The sequence below is a fragment of the Pristis pectinata genome, chromosome 22 (assembly GCF_009764475.1).
Source record: "Pristis pectinata isolate sPriPec2 chromosome 22, sPriPec2.1.pri, whole genome shotgun sequence".
Classification (NCBI taxonomy): Eukaryota; Metazoa; Chordata; class Chondrichthyes; order Rhinopristiformes; family Pristidae; genus Pristis; species Pristis pectinata.
This window is the reverse complement of record NC_067426.1, coordinates 22,326,145-22,347,897: the sequence shown is the minus strand read 5'-3', so window position 1 is coordinate 22,347,897 and position 21,753 is coordinate 22,326,145. Positions and strand designations below refer to the sequence as shown.

Below are 21,753 nucleotides of genomic sequence, written 5' to 3'. Positions count from 1 at the left end.
ACTGAAATTTCATTATACAGAGAAGTTCATTAAATAGTATATATATTATGTAGTCCAAGTGGGAATCCTTTGTTTTCATGGTATGGTGCTGACTGTTCCAGACAGGTTTTTCCACTGCAGTCATTTCCTGAAACAACTCATGACATGTCCACATTACATTCCTGCCACTGTCAAGTGTACCGGTCTTTCAACATCAGCTCGTTAATTTTTTCTTTAAAAAGGAAAGAACATTATAGAATCAAACTTCATATAGATTTATTAGATAGGTAAAATTACTGAATTGTACAAAAGTATTAAAAACAATACTGAAGGTAAAATCTGCAAGTAAGGAGTTTACAATATCAAATTAAAAGTACTTTGAATCTGACAGCAAACTGTTCTATTTAGTATAGTATAGATCCCTCGAAGTTGCCATGCAAGTTGATAGGGTGGTTAAGGCGGCTTATGGTATGCTGGCCTTCATTAGTCTGGGGAATTGAGTTCAAGAGCCGCGAGGTAATGTTGCGGCTCTGTAAAACTCTGATGGACCACAGTTCTGGTCACCTCATTATAGGATGTGGAAGCTTTAGACAGGTGCAGAGGAGATTTACCAGGATGCTGTCTGGATTAGAGAACGTCTTATGAGGAAAGGTTGAGTGAACTAAGGCTGTTCTCTTTGGAGCATAGGAGGATGAGAGGTGACTTGATAGAGGTGTATAAGATTATGAGAGGAATAGTTAGAGTGGACAGCCAGCACCTCTTTCCCTGCACAGAAATAGCCAATACCAAAGGACATTTGTTTAAGGTGAGTGGAGGAAACTTTAGAGGAGATATCAGAGGTAGGTTTTTTATTTTATATACACAGTGGTGGATACCTGGAATGCATTGCCAGGGATGGTGGTAGAGGCCAACGCAATAGGGACTTAGGTGCATGGATGCAAGAAAATTGGAGGGATATGGGATGTGTAGGAGGGATGGGTTAGATTGATCGTGGAATAGGTCGGCACAACATCACGGGCTGAAGGGCCCCACTATCCTATGTTAACTCATCCAAATAGCAATTTGCCCACGTACAGCAATGACACCCTCTTCCCAACAATACCTCTCTCTAACTCAGTCTCTGAATTGCCAGTTTGCTCAAAATCCAGTGCTAGATCAGCAGCAATTTCTCTGTAAAATTTTGGTTAAACCCTTGCTTCTGCAAGAAACTCCATTCCCTTGTTCCCATCCAGTCCGTCTATGCAGAACTAGACAACTCCCAATCTTGGGATCATAGTTTACACCAAGAGCCAACAACTAATCCATGCCATGATTATCCGATCATTCAATTCCACCTCTCTCAACTTCACCCTTACTTCATCTCACAAGCTGTTAAAAATCCCTTCCTTGCCTCTGTAACCTTAAGACATTACCACTCTTTGCTGGCCACTCTCTGCAAATCTAAGGTCCCCAAAACCTGCTGCCCTTGTCCTAACTTACACCAATTTCCATTCACTTATCACTCTGGTTAAAGTATCAACAATATCCTCACCTACAAGTACGTCCATGGTCTTGGCTCCCTTTTCCTGCAACTTTCAGTTGGGCCGAAGGGCCCGTTTCCATGCTGTATGACTCCAGGACCTTCACCTGCCCTGCAACCCTCCAAAATATTCATGGTCCTCCAATTCTGGCATCAAGCTTTCTAGATTTTCATTATTCCACCAACAGTGTCGGACTGCCTAGACCCTAGGTGCTGAAAATTACCTTATAAATTTCCCCACTCATTTCTCCTCCTTAACACACAAAAAAACTCCCACTTGATAAAACTTTGGGTCATCTGCACTAATATTTCCCTATGTACATCAGTGATAAGGATTGTTTCACGTTGAGTGGCAATTAAGCAATGAAGGGGTTGAGAGACATTGCAAGATAGAACTGGGTGTTAGTGTAACTGTGGAGACTGGCAGCTTTAGGCTAAAAGAGCTGTAGCAGAGCATGCAAATATGAAAAAATTTGCTTTGCATTATTTTTTAATTTTAATTGCACTAATAAACTCCACTTGCCATCAGGCTTAAAACTTTCTCAATTTAATGTTGTGCAATACTTTACTCAAAAGTCTGCAAGTAAACTGTTATATTCCTTTACCAAATTAAAAATACTATATAAACAACACTGAAAAATCTTAAATATTAGGACTATACCACGGGTTGTGTCCAATTAACAAAGTAAATTTCAGAGAACAAGAGATTTTGGTGAGCTAATCTAATCTGAAAAGTAACTGATGTCATTGTACATTTAACTTTTGCATTAAAAGAATTAAAAGCATCTAACATAGTAATTATATTTAAGACTTAAGTTATGCTAGTACATTTTAAACTAGAAAACCTTGTAGTTACTTTAGAAATCGGGTACAATAAATGAGAATGTCTTTTCTGCACCTGAAGTGTTCCAATGTACAATGAATATTATACACAAGTTAAATCTTTGGAGTGCAGTCATAGGTCCAAACATATTTCATGACTATTTCCAGTGGATGGTAATGTATCATATACACTAATGACAACTAAACAGCATCGTCTTGTGATACCAGCATTAGAACTGAATTGGACAAAACCTGTTGCATGCTCATTAACAAAATGGTAATTATTAATGGTAAAAGTTCTGTGTAGGAATTGGTTACTGATGCGTTCTCTCAAATTGGCATGAGGATTGTTCTTCATCTTTATCTATGATCTAATAAAGACATTACTCTGTGGATAATACAATATATACTCCTGCATGCATCTTTATGAGAAAAATAGATCACAGGCAGATCCAGAAGCTATTGGAAATGGCTGGTAGATTTTAATACTGATATGTGTTGTATTCACAAGGGTAGGGGAAATGCTAAGGAGTATGTTTACATCATGCATGATTGCAAGCTCAAGGTACTCAGTGGGAGAAGGTTATTAGACATGAATTACTGAAGATCCACAAACAGTGTGGTGAGGCTACTGCAGAAGAAATATTAGAACATTTTGACAGACCATTAAGTAAAGAAATCCTGTCCCTGTCCAAGCTCGTAGTTAGATTTTATCTAGGATATTGCATATAGTTATTAGTCTCATCAAATACCAATAATATAGGCAGAGAAAAGAGGGGGCTTTGAGATTAATACCAAATTTAAATGCCTTTAGTTACAATAAGCTAAGAGATCTCCCCATTTGGATAGGTACATGCAGGGGCAGGGCTTAAATGGATGAGCCGAATGCAGGAAATTGGGACTAGCTGGGTGGGCACTGAATTTGGCATGGACGAGTTGGGCCGAAGGGTCTGTATCCATGTAGTATTGCTCTATGACGCTCTACAATTCCTTGATCTCGCCCAGCACACAGTTTGGCTGTTAAGTGAATTTTTCACTAATTGGTCTACATTTTCTTTTCACATTTCCAAGGCATTTCCTTGGCTGGCAACCAGTTCACTTCATCTAGTCCTTCATTTTCGCATGTTCAGGAAACAAATATTCACTAAAGTTAATGGTATAACTCTGTAGCTCAGAACACTAGGAAACAACTGAAATTAATCTAGATAGAGATACAAAGCCAAAAAGTAACTTTTGGCTAAACAGTACCAATACAAATAAATTGCTAGCATTAGAGACCAAATCAGCACAAAGAAAAAAAATTGGAGAAATTCAAAAGCTATACAGGAAAGCTACTTTAATCCAACAAGTACAAAGTGTGAAAGTTAAGGTGATTAATGATAGGGAGATTTGGTAAGCATAACGAAACACTGCAGAAGACATTCAATACTGTTTAGCTTTAGCTGGTATTTCTAAATAGCTCAAATATAAAAGAAAATGCAATTTAAGCTACGAGTGGTACAGTGGCTAGAGAATTATGTTCAACATGATTAACATTCAGAAGCCATGTATCAAAGATCAGGAACCATGTATAGATATTTAAATTAATCTGCTTCAAAACATGCAAACTTACTCAAACTAGGAGGAACCATTCAGCAAAGCTTGAAGAAAACCAACAAAGACCATTAAAATAAATTAGGAAAGATAGTTAAATGGCTGTAACTAGAAGCTAGTGTAACCAAGTCTCTGAAAAACCAAGCAGAATAAATTGACCTGTACAAATCTGGTAGGGAGAAAATTTAGTGCATTTATGCTGCTACAACATTCTAGATCCTATTTTATATTACCTTTTCTCTCAAAGCTTTCTTCTCTCAGAATGCATACAAGAGCAAGAAACCTTGTCACTTCTTTAAGGTAGAGAACTGTTGTGTTGTTGAGTTTGATAATTGCCATAGACTCCTTATCATATGCACTTCCAGTGCCATCTTCTTTAAGTCTGCAACCAAGATAATTTATCATAATTTTACTTTCATGGGGTACTGATTATACAATTCCTACTACTACTACTAAGGAATGTGATTGGGCACCATGGATTGTATTTTAAAGAAGTTCAACTTACAGAAAAATAAACATTGAAATATTACTGCAATGAGGGGATTGGAAGTTATCATGCGATTTCAGAAAGTGATAGCCATTATACACCTACATTGTCTTTACCAACTTCACAGATCCAGTGGAAAGAGCATCTAAAATAGCTAAGGACTCTGCTCACCAACCTCAGTGCTAGCAGTCTTTGGCTGTCTTAAGGAGAGAGTGTTAAGTTTCAGACTTCAAACCCAGAACAAAGCTCATGGCCTACCAGACAGCAGTGATCCCAAACCGCCTGTATGCTTTGGGACATGAACAGGAGGCCTTTCAAAGCACTGGGGAGATACCAACAACACTGTCCGCACAAAATTCACCAACAGGATAAGTGAATCAATGGCAGCATGCTCTTCCAGGTCAACATCCCTGGCATTGCGACCTTAATCATATGCAATTCCCGTAAGCAGGCTACATTTGCACGCCTGACACCAAACTTCCAAAACAGATACACTGAAGAGGAAAGGATGCAAGGATGTTTGAGGGCTCCTTGAAAAAGTATCATATCCCCACTAATTTGTGGAAATCCCTCATAAATGATTGTTCAAAATAGAACAACAATATTTGAGACTCAAATCCATTTCTCAAGAGCACAATAGTACTATTTCCCAAAATGTCCCATCAAGCAGCTTCTGCCTCATTGATGGCAGAGTCTGCAGGTGCCACTTTAGCCTCAGCAGCTACCCATTAGTCCACAAAACTAGAACACAAGGTATCTTTTGAGTCCGAAGAAAAGGGAGTAGTATTTAGTTTCAGTCACTAGATGGCAGAATATGCACAGCTTCCCAAAAGTCCAATGTTCAAAATATTACATACTTATGGGCAGAAGTATACAGCACACTACTTATTAGAAAACTGACCACATTCTCATATGCAAACATTTTCAGTGTTATTCCATTTTAAATTTTAAAAGTAACAGACAAAACCGAAGTTGAGAATGCTGCTTTTCAAAAAAACATTGTACTCGTGGCTTCATAAGCAGAGGAAGTAGTACAAAGAAGTACTTTTATTTATTGACTGAATACGAATGTTGTATTTTTGCCCTTTCCCAATTGCCCTCAAAATGGTGGTGTTGAACTGGCTTCCTGAACCACATTTAGACTTTATAATAGTGATGTGCTACAACTTGGTAGCCTACTAGCTCTTTTCAGAGTCAACCACAATACAGTCTCAAACCAATCACACCACCAGTCTCAATCCCCGTCCTTCTCCAATAGCCCATCATATATTTCCCTTTTAATGATCACCCACTTCCCTTTTAAAACTTATTTTTCCAATCTGTGTTCACTCTCCTTTTTAGCAGTGTATTATAGATAATTACAACTATTTCCTGTTTTAAATTAAAAAAAACTTTTCACCTCTCCTCTGGTTCATTTGCTGGGAAGAGAGATCCAGCAAAGGCAATAAATTCATTTTCCTGTGAATAATTCTGTGGTTTCATGTTCACCTTTTAGTTGCAATTTTTACCTTCCCATTAACTAATTAAGTGAATTTAATTCTCCATATTGTCATGGTGGGCTTTGAACTGCTGCCATTTGATTTTTAGTCCATACCTCTAGATTAATAGTGCTATAAATGAACCATTATACTGGTATTCTCATTACACCCTTGCTGAGTTGTGTCCAATTCTGGGCATCAGAATTTAGAATAAAAATGTCAGCATCAGGAAGGCTACAGAGATATTTGGTTGAACGTTACCATGAATGCTGGATCTCTGTTACATGGAAAGTCCAGAGAAACTGGGGTTGTTTGCTTTAGAGTGGACACATATGGAAAAATTAATAAAGATACTCTTAATTATGAAGATTTTAGTTAGTGAATGAGAAACTATTTCCTATGTAGGAGAGTAGGTAACCAGATGCCACAGACTTAATATAATTGGCAAATGAACCAGGAGAGATGTGAAAAGTTTTGTTTAAAATAATAAACAGTTGTAATTATCTATAATGCACTGTGGGGAAAAAAGTGAACACAGATTCAAAAATAACTTTCAAGAGGGAAGTGGGTGATTGTTCATCCACTTCCCTCTTGAAAGGGAAGTGAATGAACTGGGCTACTGGAAAAGGACAGGGATTGAGACTGGTATTTCTTAGAGCCAGACAGATAATGGGCTAAATGGCATCCTTCTGTAATGCATCATTCTATAAATGTGTTAACAGAAGAACGTCCTCAAATTACGAACAAGTTGAAAATGCTGGCAAAATTATCTAAGTGCTATCTTTATCTCTCTCTCCACCCCCCCCCCCCCCCCCCCACTCTACAATAATCAGCTGTTATCTGTTTGGTTTCATGGTACAGAATGTGATCAAGAACTGCAAATGCTCATTCATGTTTATGCTTCTTGCTTACCCATAAATGCAGGAGACGTCAATCACCACATCTATCATATCACAGCATAGCTCATATGACTGCATGTCTACAGGTGAACTGTCTGTGGCAATATAGATTTTACTGACTACATCAAAAAGAAAGGCTTTTTCAATTCCTGAATTCTGTAGGGAAACAAAAAGTCAAAGTTTCAACATTTGACTTAAGCTTTTATAAAAATTATTAATTTAATAATCACCAACATAAAACTTCAATATGTTATACATTTTTAAAAAGCTTTTGAACTGTTACAGCAGTCACTGCAGTAAAAAGATGCCAAAACTGCTTAGATGATGATGCAAACAGAAGGAGGCACTCAGGATAGCAATAGCCTGTCTCTTGGGTTCAACTTTTCCCTTCAATGAATACATGGGTGAGTCTTCTACGATCTAATAATTCAGTTATTTCAATACTAAGCTCCCATTTTGCCAAGTTATTAATAATGCTTAAATTATTCATGATGCAAGCACTTAAGTATTATTGGTCTATAACTTTAAATAATTTTGAACAGCATCACTTACCAATTAAAAAACTTGGGCTGGAAGGGCAAAGCAAATTAACGGAAAAGGCTACAGATTTGCAAAGTCTAATGAATTATGGCATCCATTAAATACTGATCTCTAACAAGTATTTTGATGAAAACTTAGTGACTTAATTCACTGTGCTGGGAAGAGTGAAGGAGACCAAAAAAAATCTTCAGAAAACAAAGTTATAGAGAAAAAAATATCAAGGTAACCAAAGGCAGCTCATGTTATCCCAAAAACATGTGAAGAACTGATGAAAGGCTGCACTATTTCTCAGGTAAGCTGTTAACACATTTCTGGCATCCCATTATTGTCACAGATAGGCTTTATGATCCAGGCAATTTGCCTCAATTACTGAGCCAGTCCCAGTCTGAGAAGACCTCAAACAACATTATTGGGAAAGAGCTTGTAAACTAAAAAGTAAATACTGAAAAATCAGAAGTCAACCAGTTGTCTTCTGGGTCTATTATTGATTTACAGCTCAGAGCTGTCAAGTTTCAGAAGTGTTAAATGAACAGTTGACCAAAAAATTTGTAGTGAACCACAGCAGATGATCTTTACAATTCCATTTCCAAGAATACTTCAAAACTGCTGTCTATAATCTAGTTCATCCATCAAAGCTTAGTGGCCTACATTGGCTCCTAAATTTTAAAAACTCACCCCCATTTTCAAATCATTCCATGGTGTAGCCTCTAATTATAATCTTCTCCAGGCCTGGAACATACTGAAATATCAGTATTCCTCCAAATCTGCCTTCATTATCTTCAAATTTAAAATCGCTCTTCCAGCTGCCAAAGCCCCATGTTCTGGAATTTTTCTCACTAAACCTCTCCTTTCTTTATTTCTTAAAAATGGCTTCTTTAACCAAGCTTTTAAAAATGGCTTCTTTAACCAAGCTTTTGGCCATCTGTACCAAGTTCTCCTTATATACGTTAAATTGAACCTTTGTCTGAAAATACTGTTCACAAAAACGCCTGATGTGTTAAGGCACAATATTAATAGAAGCAGTTGCTGCATTTTGCATTGTTGTGATGGTTCAGCAAGACTACACAAGACACATGGTAAAACCATCAGTTAAATTCAGTGTGATAACAGATAGCTTCAGACTGTACAGCAGAATACAAAATATCAAGTAAATGTCTTTTTAAATAATAAAAAAAAGCTTTATGTTCAATTCTGCAATAAATACTCACCGATATAAAGATGTTAAGTAGATTTTCCAGTGTTGGTAGTTGTGGGATAAGTTTCTGTACTACTTTACTAAATGCTTCAAATATTGAATGATCATAGATGCTGGTTAAGTAAAAGCTGATAAAGGAAAGGGAATATTGTCAGTAACACTGAACAGATCTAAATCCATCAAGTCAGAAACATGAAGCTGTCAAGTAGTAAATTTACCCAAATAAAAAAAGTGTAGTAATCAACATTTTTGGGAAGCATATCAAAATAGATGGTGCACTTTCTTGAACAGGCCAGCTGCTGCAAGAAAACAATTAGTGAACATTAAACCCACTTGTTCCTACAGGTTACGTATTCTCATTTTCTGTTGTATATTGTAAAGACTTTTTCTTAACTCCCATTTCTGTAAAATTGGAAAGAGGCTGTTAACTATACTGCATTGTGGCAATGTAAGACTTTTTGGAATCTTTATAGCCACAAGTACAACTTGGAAAATTGACAGTATTAAACCAAGGTTTTAACTCTGTACTTTAGCCAATAGTGTATCATTTTTGTTTAATTTTCAGAGAATTCTGCAATGCAGACTCCTCTTTGTCAGACAAACCAGCCTAGTGGCCTATACAGGCAATTAAATTTCCCTGTGACTTGCACCAAAGCAACAAGATTGCATTATAACCATTGAGGATGGATTAGATTTTATTGCCAACAAATCACAAAGGATTGCCACTCATTTGATTATTTTCACCAGCATCTATAATTACAATTGCTTATTCTTTTTATGGCCACAAGAGGTGTCCGCCCTACAAACTGTTTCACCAGTTGTTACTTTTCTAACAGTAGGTAGCCTGTCTAAGAAACTACACCATCCATTTTGATAAGTTTCTCAGAAGTCTGTTTTTCTAATGTTTCTATTTTATATCATACCAAATTTGTGTAACCAACAGTCAGAGATAATGAATGCACTACAAGACTGTAATGTGACAGTGAATGTGCTGAGGTTACAGTGCACTGAAGCTCATGTTTAGGAGGTTTCTACGTAGAACTCCTCCTATGACGATCTCACCTTCTGCAGTTATGGAGACACACAGAAAATAACATGATGTCTGAAAATAAAACCAGTCATCTTGGACATGTTCTCTTGCATTACTGTTAAGTGCTGAGGAACAGATATCCATTTATTTATTACACAGGTAAAGATTCCAAAAAGTCTTACATTGCCACAATGCAGTATAGTTAACAGCCTCTTTCCAATTTTACAGAAATGGGTGTTAAGAAAAAGTCTTGTACAATACACAACGGAAAATGAGAATACGTAACCTGTAGGAACAAGTGGGTTTAATGTTAAACTGAAATAGTTTATTTTTGGAACTTAGGGTCTCTAGAGAATGTAGGCTGGGTAATAGCCTGCTGTACATTGCAGTTCAGTCTGCAAGGGTTACAGGAAGCTCGGAGTCACTTTAATTCTCAATCTCAACCTAACCACCCTACATTGCTCTAACAAAGCTCAAGGAACAGCACCTCATCTTCCATCTGGCCACTTTGCAGCTTTCATGAATCAATACTGAATTCAATAATTTCAGGTAACCAAACCTCTCTCTCCAAGACATGGTTGTATTTTTCTTTCAATTTATTTTTTCTCATTTCTGCCAGTTTTTAAAGTAATTGTTGCCTTGACAACTACAGTCTGCACAATATCCCCGTTCTTTCCACCTAGCACTCCTCTGCAATTTAAAACACACTGCTTTCTCACTTTTCCATTTCTGATGAAGGATCCACAATCTGAAACATCCACTGTGTTCCTCTACATCTGGATGCTGCATGACCTGCAGAGTGCTTCAAGCATTTTCTGTTTTTGTTTCATATTTTAGAAAGGGTTTCCTCAAATCATTGCATTAAAAATGGTACTAAAAGTAGGAGAGTGTCTTTCCCAAGTACTACATGACAAAAGAATCAACATCTTCCAATTCAAATAGAACACAAACTGGTTGGTTGGTGATTAGCCTGATTGAATTTATCCTGCTTTTTGTGAACATAGCTTACTTGTACAATTTTACCTGAAGCATCGTCAGGTGGAAGCTTCCTCTATCCGTTAACTATTTAATTGTTCACCATCATTCCAAACTAGATACGACAGATCTCTGACTTCAATTGGAAATGTTGTTTAAGGGATCACTTAGATCTGTCTACTGCATAATGTTGGAACTTCAAAAGGTTAACATCTCCTTTTCAGCATGCCAATTCTGGCGTGTCCTCCTGAATGTCTCATTTGAATCAAAGTTATCTCCCAGCTTAATTATTACAGTAGACTAGTGGTTAGTGTGACACTATTACAGTGCCAGCAATCAGGGTTCAATTCCCCGCTGTTAGGAGTTTGTACGTTCTCCCCGTCTGCGTGGGTTTCCTCCGGTTTCCTCCCACATTCCAAAGACGTATGGGTAGGTTAGCATGGGCGGCACAGACGCATTGGGCTGGAAGGGCCTGTTACCATGCCGTGAGTTAAGTTTTAAAGTTTTTTTTAAAAAATATGCCAGGCCAGCAGGTTACATATTGTAGTGGTATTGTACATTTTTGCTGCTACTGCTGGTCCATAGCACCTCATAGACCCCCAGGTGTGCAAGATATGTTTCGATTTGTACACCACATCATACAACTGGTGCCATACAACTCAAAGCAGCACGTCCTTAGTGTGAAGATGGTACTTCTCCACAAGGACCGTGTAGTGGGAACAGACAATGATGCACCTGCCACAGGAAGACTAGCAAGAAAAAGTTAAGGTCATTTCCCTCTCATCTGGTTTGCTTACTGCCTGTTGCAGACCCAATCTGCAGCTATATCCTTCAGGACTTGGTCAGCAGTGCAATTACCAAAGTACTAATGCCCCCACCGGATGCCCATGCCATTTGCCTCCTTGAAGTGCAGTACCACATGGAGATGTACCAATTCATTAGCTGAGAGAAAACAGTAGCTAGTTATCAGGAGGTTTCCTCACCCATATTTGTGGTGCTTGTAGTCAATGTTGAGGACTTCTGTAGTTACTTCCTCCTACCTGTATACCATTGTATCTCCCCCTCTGATAAGGTGAACCTGCCCAGAAACTATAATGGAACTTTATCTGCAACATGTGATTGTGAGCATCCCTGTCAAACCACAGGAACATTTTTCACAATTTAGATACCCTTGCCCCAGATGCTTGTGAGGAGCACCCTCCAAGGGTGAACTTATCCCAGAGCTGCAGTTAAAGCTATTTAGGCAAAGTTTCACCTGTCTAAAAAAAAGAGGCAAGAAAGCAACACTTGTAAATGATTAAGGTTAGCTGAAGCTCTAACAAAATGATGACTGTGAAACAAAATGGATTGCAATGATGGCAGAATACAAATAAACAGTTGAGCAACAACTGTCACCAAGGTGTCAAAAAAAAAGTTGAAAATAAATGATGCCAAGAACCAGAAGCAGAAAGAGAAAATGATGAATACACAAACCAGGTGAGCTAGCATCTGAATACTTTCCCACATCCTTCAATTTAAAACTTTTTCCCTGTTGCAATATGCAGGAAAGGCATGTTGCTAACAATGCAAGGGCAATAGGACATCTGGAACCTCAGCAAACAAGAGAACAACAGAATCTCACAGACAATGAGAGTCAAGTTCACTATTTGTTCCAATCCATGCAGCAGAGAGAATGAGAGTCAAATCAGATGCAGAAAGGATGAACATTCAATTAAGACACAGAAAGGAAAACCATTTAAAAAATCTTCACTATCTTTTTTTCAACAACCAGATAAGGCTTTCTGTGGCAAGTTTAACCAGCAATTAATGTGCAAATCCAGAAATCTCTATAAAATAGAGGAGATAAGGGCAAGGTGTTTATGCAAAGCAAATGGTGGAATACAATAAATTGGCCACTAAGTCACAATTCACTGTTTGTCTTTTAGAATTTACACTCCATTATTAATATGCATCATTAACATCTGTATCCAATCCTTAGAGAAGGATTATAAAAATGTTTTAGTTTGTCTTTTAGAATTTACACTCCATTATTAATATGCATCATTAACATCTGTATCCAATCCTTAGAGAAGGATTATAAAAATGTTTTAGTGTTCAGAACAACCACAAAGTTGGAAGCAATGAGTAAAAACCAAGACCTGTTACTTCAGAGATCCTCATCACAAAACTAACATGCTGTATTTCTTAAGGGGAAAGAATAGTTCACTTTAGTATTGAAACATCTGATAGCAACACTGCTTACCTTAGGTGGAGTTTCTCTAAACCAGCATCAGCAAGGTCATCATTGGCCCGCTGGTGAATGTCTCTTTGGGTTTCTATCTTGTGATCATCTGACAAACCATCTACTTTGTGGATGAATACTTCAAAATTAATTTCAGGATTGACTTTGTATGCTCTCGATACTGTCAGGTGAAGTCTTGCTAGAGCTTCCATATAATCATCCTGTCAAGGACAACATTCATCAGTAATCTGCTATTTGCATGGAGGCCAACAGAGCATCAAAAAATATTTGCAGCACACATGTGGACCAGTAAAAAGCAAATCCAAACAATCAGTTTTGCAAACCAGCGATCACTGTACTCTTCAATTTATTTTTCTGTCAGTCAGCCAACAGTCACTATTAGGGCTAACTAAAGAATTAATTAGAAGGGTATTTGGCAGGTGGGGAAAGATGAAGAAACAAGAAAAACAAAAGCATTTGACATTCCTATTAAATTTCACTAATTACTTTAAACTTTTTATAGGCTCTGTATAACATTTTCCTGGTGGAAACCAAATACTAATCCTGATAGGATATATTTACCGACAGGACATATATACTTCTGCAGCAAAGGACAGCAGTTTGCCCCTGGCACCATAATAGCACAGATGCACTGGGGCACAACACAATTTACCTTAGCATCAATTGCTGCACCTTCTGCTTTCTTCAATATATGTTTACACTTTTTCTTTCCCTTTGTTGAAAAGAAAACTCCATACCCTCAACCAAGTTTAAGATACTTATTCACAGGTTGTAGCTTTAACCAAGTAAGGAATGCCATCTCACAGCAACAGTTCACAGGTGCCATCAAGCCTGAGAGAGATAAGCTGCATCTATTTTAAGTATACAATCCACAAAAATAAAGACTAAAGCATTACAGATACTGTTTTCATACATTACTCTTACATGCTTTGTACTGAAGGCCAGTACTCATCATTTCATTTCCACAGCAAAAGCCTTCTCCAAATTATCACCCCGAAAGTAAAATACCAGAGATACTGGAAACATGCTATTAAAACAGAAAGTACTGGCAATTTACTCAGCAAGTCAGACAGCATCTGTTGAGAGAAACATCCAGTACTGAAGGTCAATGAGCTTTAGTTTTTAAAACTTTTCCCAAGTTCTGACGAAAATGTTTTAAGTTGCTGAAAAAAGTTGAGGGTGGGGGAATAAAGGGTGTTGAAAAAATGGAAAATTTGATTGGGTGGAGATCAGGAGAGATGACAAGTGGTAGCATCACCAGCTGAAAAAGGATGGTACAGGCTAATGAATAAACAAAAGCTATCTGGAGCTGGTGCTGAGCAGATGATGAATGGTATCTGAAATTCCCGAGAACGATAGAGAAAAGAAAACTGAAATGCGAGACAAGACTGGAATAGCTGATCATCTGAAGTTATTAAATTCATTGTTGAGTCCTGAAGGCTGCAATGTGTCAAGTTCCTCAAACTTATATTGAGATCTGTAGGCAGAATGTCAGTGTGAGAGTGGATGGAGAATTATAGTGACAGGCAATTGGAAGTTGTCGCCAATTCTCCACTCAACTTCCACTGACCTTCATGAACTTTAAACAATCAGCCTTTCCATTCTTGTATTGCACATTCTCACAGGAATTGTTTTTTTTTCACGCCCTTCTCTTTACAAACTTCGTTCAGCACCTCCTTTTTATACCACCTCCACTTAGCTTTATTCTCTAGTCTTTACCACTCTTTTTCAGCCAGGACCACCACTTGTGTAATTCAAACTCTCCTAATCTCTAACTCATCACAGATACTCTTTTCTCATCCCACCACATTTTCTCTGCAAAATAATTGTAAAAAAGTTAGAAATGAAACATGAGGAAAGACCATTGTTCTGAAGCATTACTTCTGTTTCACTTTTGACAGATGCAGCCTGACTTACTGAGTATTTTCAGCATTTTCTGCTTTTAATCCTTGAGCTTGAACCTTCTATTCCAGGGAGATATAAATCCTGAACTTATCTAATGTCCACAAGTAAACATGCAGAGCGCATTGATGGCGGAAGAGGAGAGAGAAATTGAGAGGGCCAGAGTGTGAAGGAGATGCAAAGAAATTGAGTGTGTGTGTAAGGAATGTCACAGAGGGTGCGGAGGTGAACACAAGAATCAGAAGGACATTCTTCCCCCCACCATTAAGTTCAAGGATCAACACCACTTTCTTGCACTAATCTCACATCCATTGATCTCTGTCATTGATATACTCAGCGACTGAGCATTAATCTGCAGAGAAGTTATTGTCTTCATCTCTTCATCTGTCCCATGGGATTGAGGACTACTTTCTTCCACTCCACTTGAGGAATGAAAGAGTCCTATATATAAATTCTTTTAATATGAGGCATTCCATTGTCTACATATCTTTGTACATTAGAATTAAATTTCATGACATTAGATAAGTCCACTAATTTCACCTTTCAATAATTCAAGACATTAGTTGATATCCAACATAGACAAGGAACGTCAAATATTATGTTTAGTTAAAACTGGGCGAGGTTAATTAAACCAGGAAGCACATAAAACAAGTAATTTTAAAGTCAATAAACTCTGTTCTCATATCTACATACCCCATTTCTGGTTACTTTTAACCCTACACACACCAAGATGTCAATATAGGGGCAGGAAGGTTAGTGAGCTACATTGGGAGTTTAGCAAGTACATAATGGAAACGACCCTTCCATGGTCCTCATTTGTATGTAATTATATCTGATCAATTGACACAAGTAGTTTCAATTACTATGTGAGCATAGGAATTTATAATGGAAAGATTTGACTAGAAGTCTCAGGTGGAAAATGTAATATAGCTTTTGCTTTGCATGGTCCACCACATCTCCCCCCTGCTCCCAAGAAAAATTACCTGCACAACATTCCCTCAGATGTACTAAAAATGTAGCTGTCAGTGACTGAACCTCATCAAGTGCTGAGTTTTATGAGAATTGCCTTGAATTCATCATGGAGCTCATTTGTATTGTAATTTATCAAATCAAGGCACATTTCAGGTGATCCGAGACCTGCATAAATGAAAAGTATCACTAAAAAATTGTACATGTACTGAACCCCAAGTCACCTTGCAGGAATGTTAAACAAAATCTGACAGTCACATAAGGCTTAACAGAAGAGATGTTGTTCAAAAAAATGTTTTAAATGAGCATCTTAAAAAAGGTGTGGAGATTTAGAAAGCGAGTTCCAAAACTTAAGATGTAGGCAAAGCACAGCCACCTACGGAATGATTAGAACTGAATATGCAACAGGCCAGAATTTGGTATCTTAACAGAATTTAGGACCGGAACAGGTTAGAAAGCCAGGAGGTAGCAAAGCCATAGAGGGATTTGAAAACAAAATTGAGAACTTTCCTCAAGAAGCCATGTTGGTTATAAAGCACAGGGTCAATGGGTGAACTAGCTACAAACAACAGAACTTTGGATGAATTTATGAGAGGATGGGAGGCTAACTATTCTGTTACATACATAGTTAATGTTTAAAGTTAAGTTTCAAATAAGCTATAGGGATAAAAACCCAACAAATCATGTAGCAATACATGATCTATATTTATAAAATTATGAGGGATAGATAGAGTTGAACATACATACATAGTGGTGGGTGCCTCAAATGCACTGCCAGGGATGGTGGTGGAGGCAGATTTGATAGAAACATTTAAGAGGCTTTTAGGTAGGCACACGAATATGCAGAGAATGAAGGGATATGGACCACGTGCAGGCACAAGGGATTAGATGTCATTAGCTTAATTAGTAGAGCATAACATCGTGGGCCAAAGGGCCTGTTCCTGTGCTGTATTGTTCCATGTTCTAATACACAATATGTCTTGTCTTATTCAGTCCATTAAGCTGCATTTCTATAAACCAAAGTATACTCTGTGATGGTCTGTATACTACCCATTATCTTTCACGTAGCAAGATTCTACAAGCTTCAATTCCCAAGAAGTACTGACCACAACTTAAATATCCATCCTCAATCACTGCAGGACCATTTCACCAATACAATGAAACAGATGCAGCATTATGTATGACAGCAAACAATCCAGGAGATCAAGATAACTCAATGAGTTAACATCTTGCACCCTTCCAAAGTTGTGGAAAGGATTGGGATTCTGTGTACTGCGCAATACAGCATTATAAATGAAATACTTAGGAAATTAGTTTGTCAATTTATTCCCTTCAAAATGGTTTGCCAATTTAATTAGGCAATATATATGGCAATTTGTGCAAAAATGGTGTTTGAAAAGCCAGGATTAGAAAAAGCTGCATCTTGTTTAAGCAACCTCTTTCACAATACACTGGTTTAAATGCAATGAGTACTGTACAAATTCCAATAATCACAGCACATAGTAAATTGCAAATGATGCCAACACAAAATCTTCCAATAACTGCTAAACTGCAAAGTTTGAATAACAGGATCTCAGAGTAAACTAAACTAGTTGCAAGGACTACCTTTTTCTCAAGGCAGACGTACTCAATTTTATATAACACAGCTGCAATGATACCCATGCTCCTTGCCACAAACTACGATATAATAAGTGTTTGGTCTTCGCACAAATCAAAATTTAAGAGACTTTTCATCCATGAAATAGTCAATAATTGAAAAGATAACTCCTCACAGAATGTTTTCAGCTTGTCAAGAGAAATAAAAGAACACATGTTATACCGAGTCTAAGGTGTTTCCAAAGGCAGCAAAGCTCACATCAGCTCAGTTCTTGCAAGAACAGTGGACAACAATTGTCTGTCCAAAGAGGTGTTACAGTTTACCATGCAACACATCCTATAGAGTGCACTGTTCAAGGTCATCACTAAATGACTTTTTCCAAAGCGCTCAAGTTGTGTCTGGTACAGCTTTGCTCTAATTGAAACAGCAACAATGTCCAGCTGACCAACTTCTGGTCACTCCATCAAATCAACATTCTTGATAATATGGTAGGAATTGCAAGGAACCACAAAAATCTAAGTGTGTTTACAAGTTCAACAATGAAAAGTAATCCATTCCACTACTAGCACAAAATGTTTCTATTAACAAAGTACAATCTTTTCTCGCATCTCAAGGTGACATTTATAAGCCTGAAGCTATCAAATGCCACAAAGCAGCCTGGTTATTGATGGTACTACAGGGGACAGATATGCAATTAAGGTAGTTGTCAAAAAGCTGTCCAACAATGAATATATTTGCCGCATTTTTATATTTCTGTACTAAAATAAGTGTTGCAGGTTTGCATAGCCAACTCAAGCTGGAATTACTGCACAGCACACCACAGGCAAATAGAATCATCAACTCACTGCCATGGCCGTGGTTCTGCAAGCAAGCAGTTTCAGCAATGAGAGTTTTGAAATCCAATGAATTTAAATGTAGGACACTGACAACTTGTATTATGCAAAGTTCAAGGTGACTCAAATGAAGTGCAGTATTCAAAAAGTTCAAGCTTTGCATTGTGTCTCACACAAAGACACACACATCTCTTTGAGGAAGAGAAACAAACCCAGCAAGTACTTGTTGCAACACATGACTGGAAACCACACATTTCATACAAAAATGACTATTCTCAATGAAGGCCTACCAGGTTTCATGTATGGACTTTCGAGATAAAGCTCCAGCTGTTTGAAAGCCAGCTGGTTAATGGCAAATTATTGGACTTCCCTTCAGCCTCTGTTATTTAAGGGACAGAACCACAACCACTACCCTTCAACAATGAAGACATGCACATTTGTCAACCTTTTCCAAGCATTCTGTAGCAGACCATCATAGCTGGAAGGTGTTGCATTCATCAACATTTACTGTATTCCAGTGCAATGACCAATTGAAATCCAGGGAGCAGCGAGTGCACCATTCTGTGAAGCACAAGATGCACTGCTGCCATCTGGGCAGACGCAAAGTGCAAATACTTCCACACATGAACTTCCAGGAGAAGGACTATTTTACTTTGTATGCCAAAGTTACCATTACTAATTTAATGCCAGGCAAAGCAGAAGCAAACTCAGTTAAGAAAGTGATTAATGGTGTTATGCAACAAATGGTGGTCCAAAAGTAAATTCTGTTGTAATTACAGGGTAGTGGTCTTGCATGCAAAACTGACAGTTTAATGATGTATTGGTATGAGCAATATTGAAAATTTCAAATTGCAGTCCCACTCGACACAATGTCAATCCCCACATGCTACTCACTGATCATTGACTCTGAAAATTTGCTTTTCCCCCACCAAAGGGGTTAGTCCACCCAGAATAACCTAGAGAAAACTAAAATAAAAACAAATATTGATTCTTATAACTTTTGCTATTTGTTTTTTTTTTAAAAACTGGTTGACCTTATACCAGGAATAGCAGCACTGCAGATGCAAGTATTTCAGGATTCTCAGTAAAAGATATGAACCCATTTCTTCTACTTTAGGTTAAAATTCAATTCAATAAAGAAACTAATCTGAAACTTACTGCAAAACAAATTCTTGGATTTATCTTCCAATATCTTTCCAAGGTACTTACAGGAAGACACAATAGAACTTTTTTTCTGGAAACAATGCATTCAAAACTAAAAGAGACATTCCAATAATTTTAGAACTTTACAGCTCAAGTATAAAACCATCTGTGATAATCTTCCAAATTCATATATTAGCTTATTTTCAATTGATTAAATGACTCCTAACTCCTAATTCAAAAGAGAAAAATGCATGCAGAATGTTGCTCCATATTGAAGCTGCAATAGCTTGATTATTGTAGTTGTACACAATAAATATTGTTTGAAGGAAGAGAAATGTTTTCTTACTAAACACAAGTTAAAAGCTTCAGGATAAAACCCAAATCATAACACTGTCAATAACAAAAATTACTCTTTTTTAAAATAAGTCTTGTGACATCACAATACTTCCAAAATGAGAAACAAGTCACTGGTACCCATTCTGATTTATATGCATCATATCAAGCAGTGAACATTAAAAATATGAAAACTGAGTGCAACACTAATGGGCAGCTAATGGCATTGCAGAAACCTTGAAGAAGTTTCAGAACTTGTCATTTTTCACTTATGCTTCATCAACTTTTCCAAATTCTCCCCTATCTGTGAAAACTGGCACTTCTTGCATTATGCATGTTCATGGGCAATGCCACTCACCACCTGGACCATAATTAAAAAGTGGTTATTTTCAGTTTAGGAGGACATGGAAATGGCATAGTAAGCTAGTGGTAAAGTGTTCAAAAACACCACCTCCAAAACTTTTACCTTCTAAAAAATTGAAGTGTCAATGTAAACTAATTTGACATTAAGGTGTGTGAGAATATTTCTTAAACTGAACTGAAAACATTGCCCTAAATAAAAATAGAGCAAAAAAAACCTCAATTCTGGAAATATTAAATTGTCTATAATTGATCAACACCCATACTAATGTAAACTAGTCACTGTAATAGTAGGATACAACTGCACTGAGGAGCACAAACTGTTCAAATATTGTTAATTACTGACCATAAAGAGAAGTCACATCTAAATGTATACGTGACAAAGGAAATCTCATCTCTTTTCATATGAAAAGTGGCATTAACTCAGTTACAGAAACAAAGTGCAGCAATTTCTTGTGTATTGAACTACTATATCCAAAATGAATAATTTCTGCCTATACTTTGTATGGAAAACTTACTTAATACCTTCCAAAACATAGTATTTATTTTGTTAATTAGATGTGCTGACCTTCCTACACTTTCAGTTATAGAGGTGTTATATACCAATTAACCTACTGTATGTCACCTTTCATAAATTACAATGCAAAACAAAAAGCCTCCAGTATTGGTGAAAAAGGACAAGGAGGGAGCATAACCTTAAATCTGCACAGTAGACCAGTTATTTGTTGATAGGTTCAGGCAACCTCTGAATCAGAAGATTCCAGATTGAAGTGCCATGTTGGAGACAAGTAGAAAAATCTGGACGTACACTCTAATATAATATTGAGAGAATACAACACCATCTGAGATGTCATCGTTCCATGTGACATTGCCTGTTCTGCCTGATACAACATCCTTTAGTGCTAATTTTAAGAGTATGTTATCCCTAGATTGCTAGCCAATACTTATCCTTCAACCACTATCACTGTTATTTACCCATTAATTATGAGAGTTTCTCTGAATGTAGATCAGCTGAGATATTTCTGACTACCACAGTGACTACACTGAAAGTAAATAATTGGCTGTAAAATATCTTGGGATGTGGTAAAGAGTCACAAAAGATTCTACATAAAGCAAACCTTTATAGATAAAATGCAAGTAAAATGTATTTTTCTTTTTTTTTTGTAAGTATCCTATGGCAATTTAGTACAGAAAATGTTTTGCTTCAAGAAGCTCACCATTAAGGAGCAACTAAAAGCCAATTACCAAATATTTTGTGAACATGTTGATTTAGATATGACAGAGTCCAAATGTTGTGCAATTGGTGAATGTAGAAATACTAGATCAGCTCAATGGCATTGCACAAAGGAAAAAAAACAAAAGTGCACATTTGTACAAATGAAGTATTGCTGCACACCAATCCTATAGCTGTCATAATCATACACAAGATTATGGCAAGAATAATAGTAACTCCATGGACATTGCTCATTCAAATCCTACTGTGCAAGCTCATCAGTCCAAGAGTGAAACCAGTTTACATCAGTACTGCAAATGCACCCAGTAGAGAAGAGACAGTTTGAAACAAAATGTAGAATATTCAGAGAGCAAACCTGAGGCAGGATTAGGAATGAAAAGCAGCTAATAGCTGAAGTTTCATAGAAGCAAAAGGCAAGGACACAGCAGATGGGACTGAAGTAATCAAAGGCCAAAATTTCAGTTGAGTTATTGCTGATTGTGATGCTGTTGGAAGCAAGTTTCTAAAGGTTATTGTGCCATGGTATCCAATTTAACTGTATATTCACATAGATACAGCATCCTATAGCACTAATTTTAAGAGTAGGATATTATCCCTAGATTGCTCAGCAATACTTATCCTTC

At 37.2% G+C, this 21,753-nt stretch overlaps 1 protein-coding gene across 1 annotated transcript in view; it reads right to left on the bottom strand.

Moving 5' to 3' along the window:
* The window catches only part of rragca (Ras-related GTP binding Ca), a 29,370-nt gene that overhangs the window by 3,006 nt on the left and 4,611 nt on the right, over positions 1-21,753 (bottom strand). The window contains exons 2-5 of the mRNA XM_052036439.1: positions 12,760-12,959; positions 8,526-8,640; positions 6,791-6,933; positions 4,147-4,295 (exon numbers count right to left, since the gene is read on the bottom strand). Of these exons, the coding sequence (XP_051892399.1) occupies positions 4,147-4,295; positions 6,791-6,933; positions 8,526-8,640; positions 12,760-12,959 (607 nt within the window). The remainder of the gene's footprint in view (positions 1-4,146; positions 4,296-6,790; positions 6,934-8,525; positions 8,641-12,759; positions 12,960-21,753) is intronic.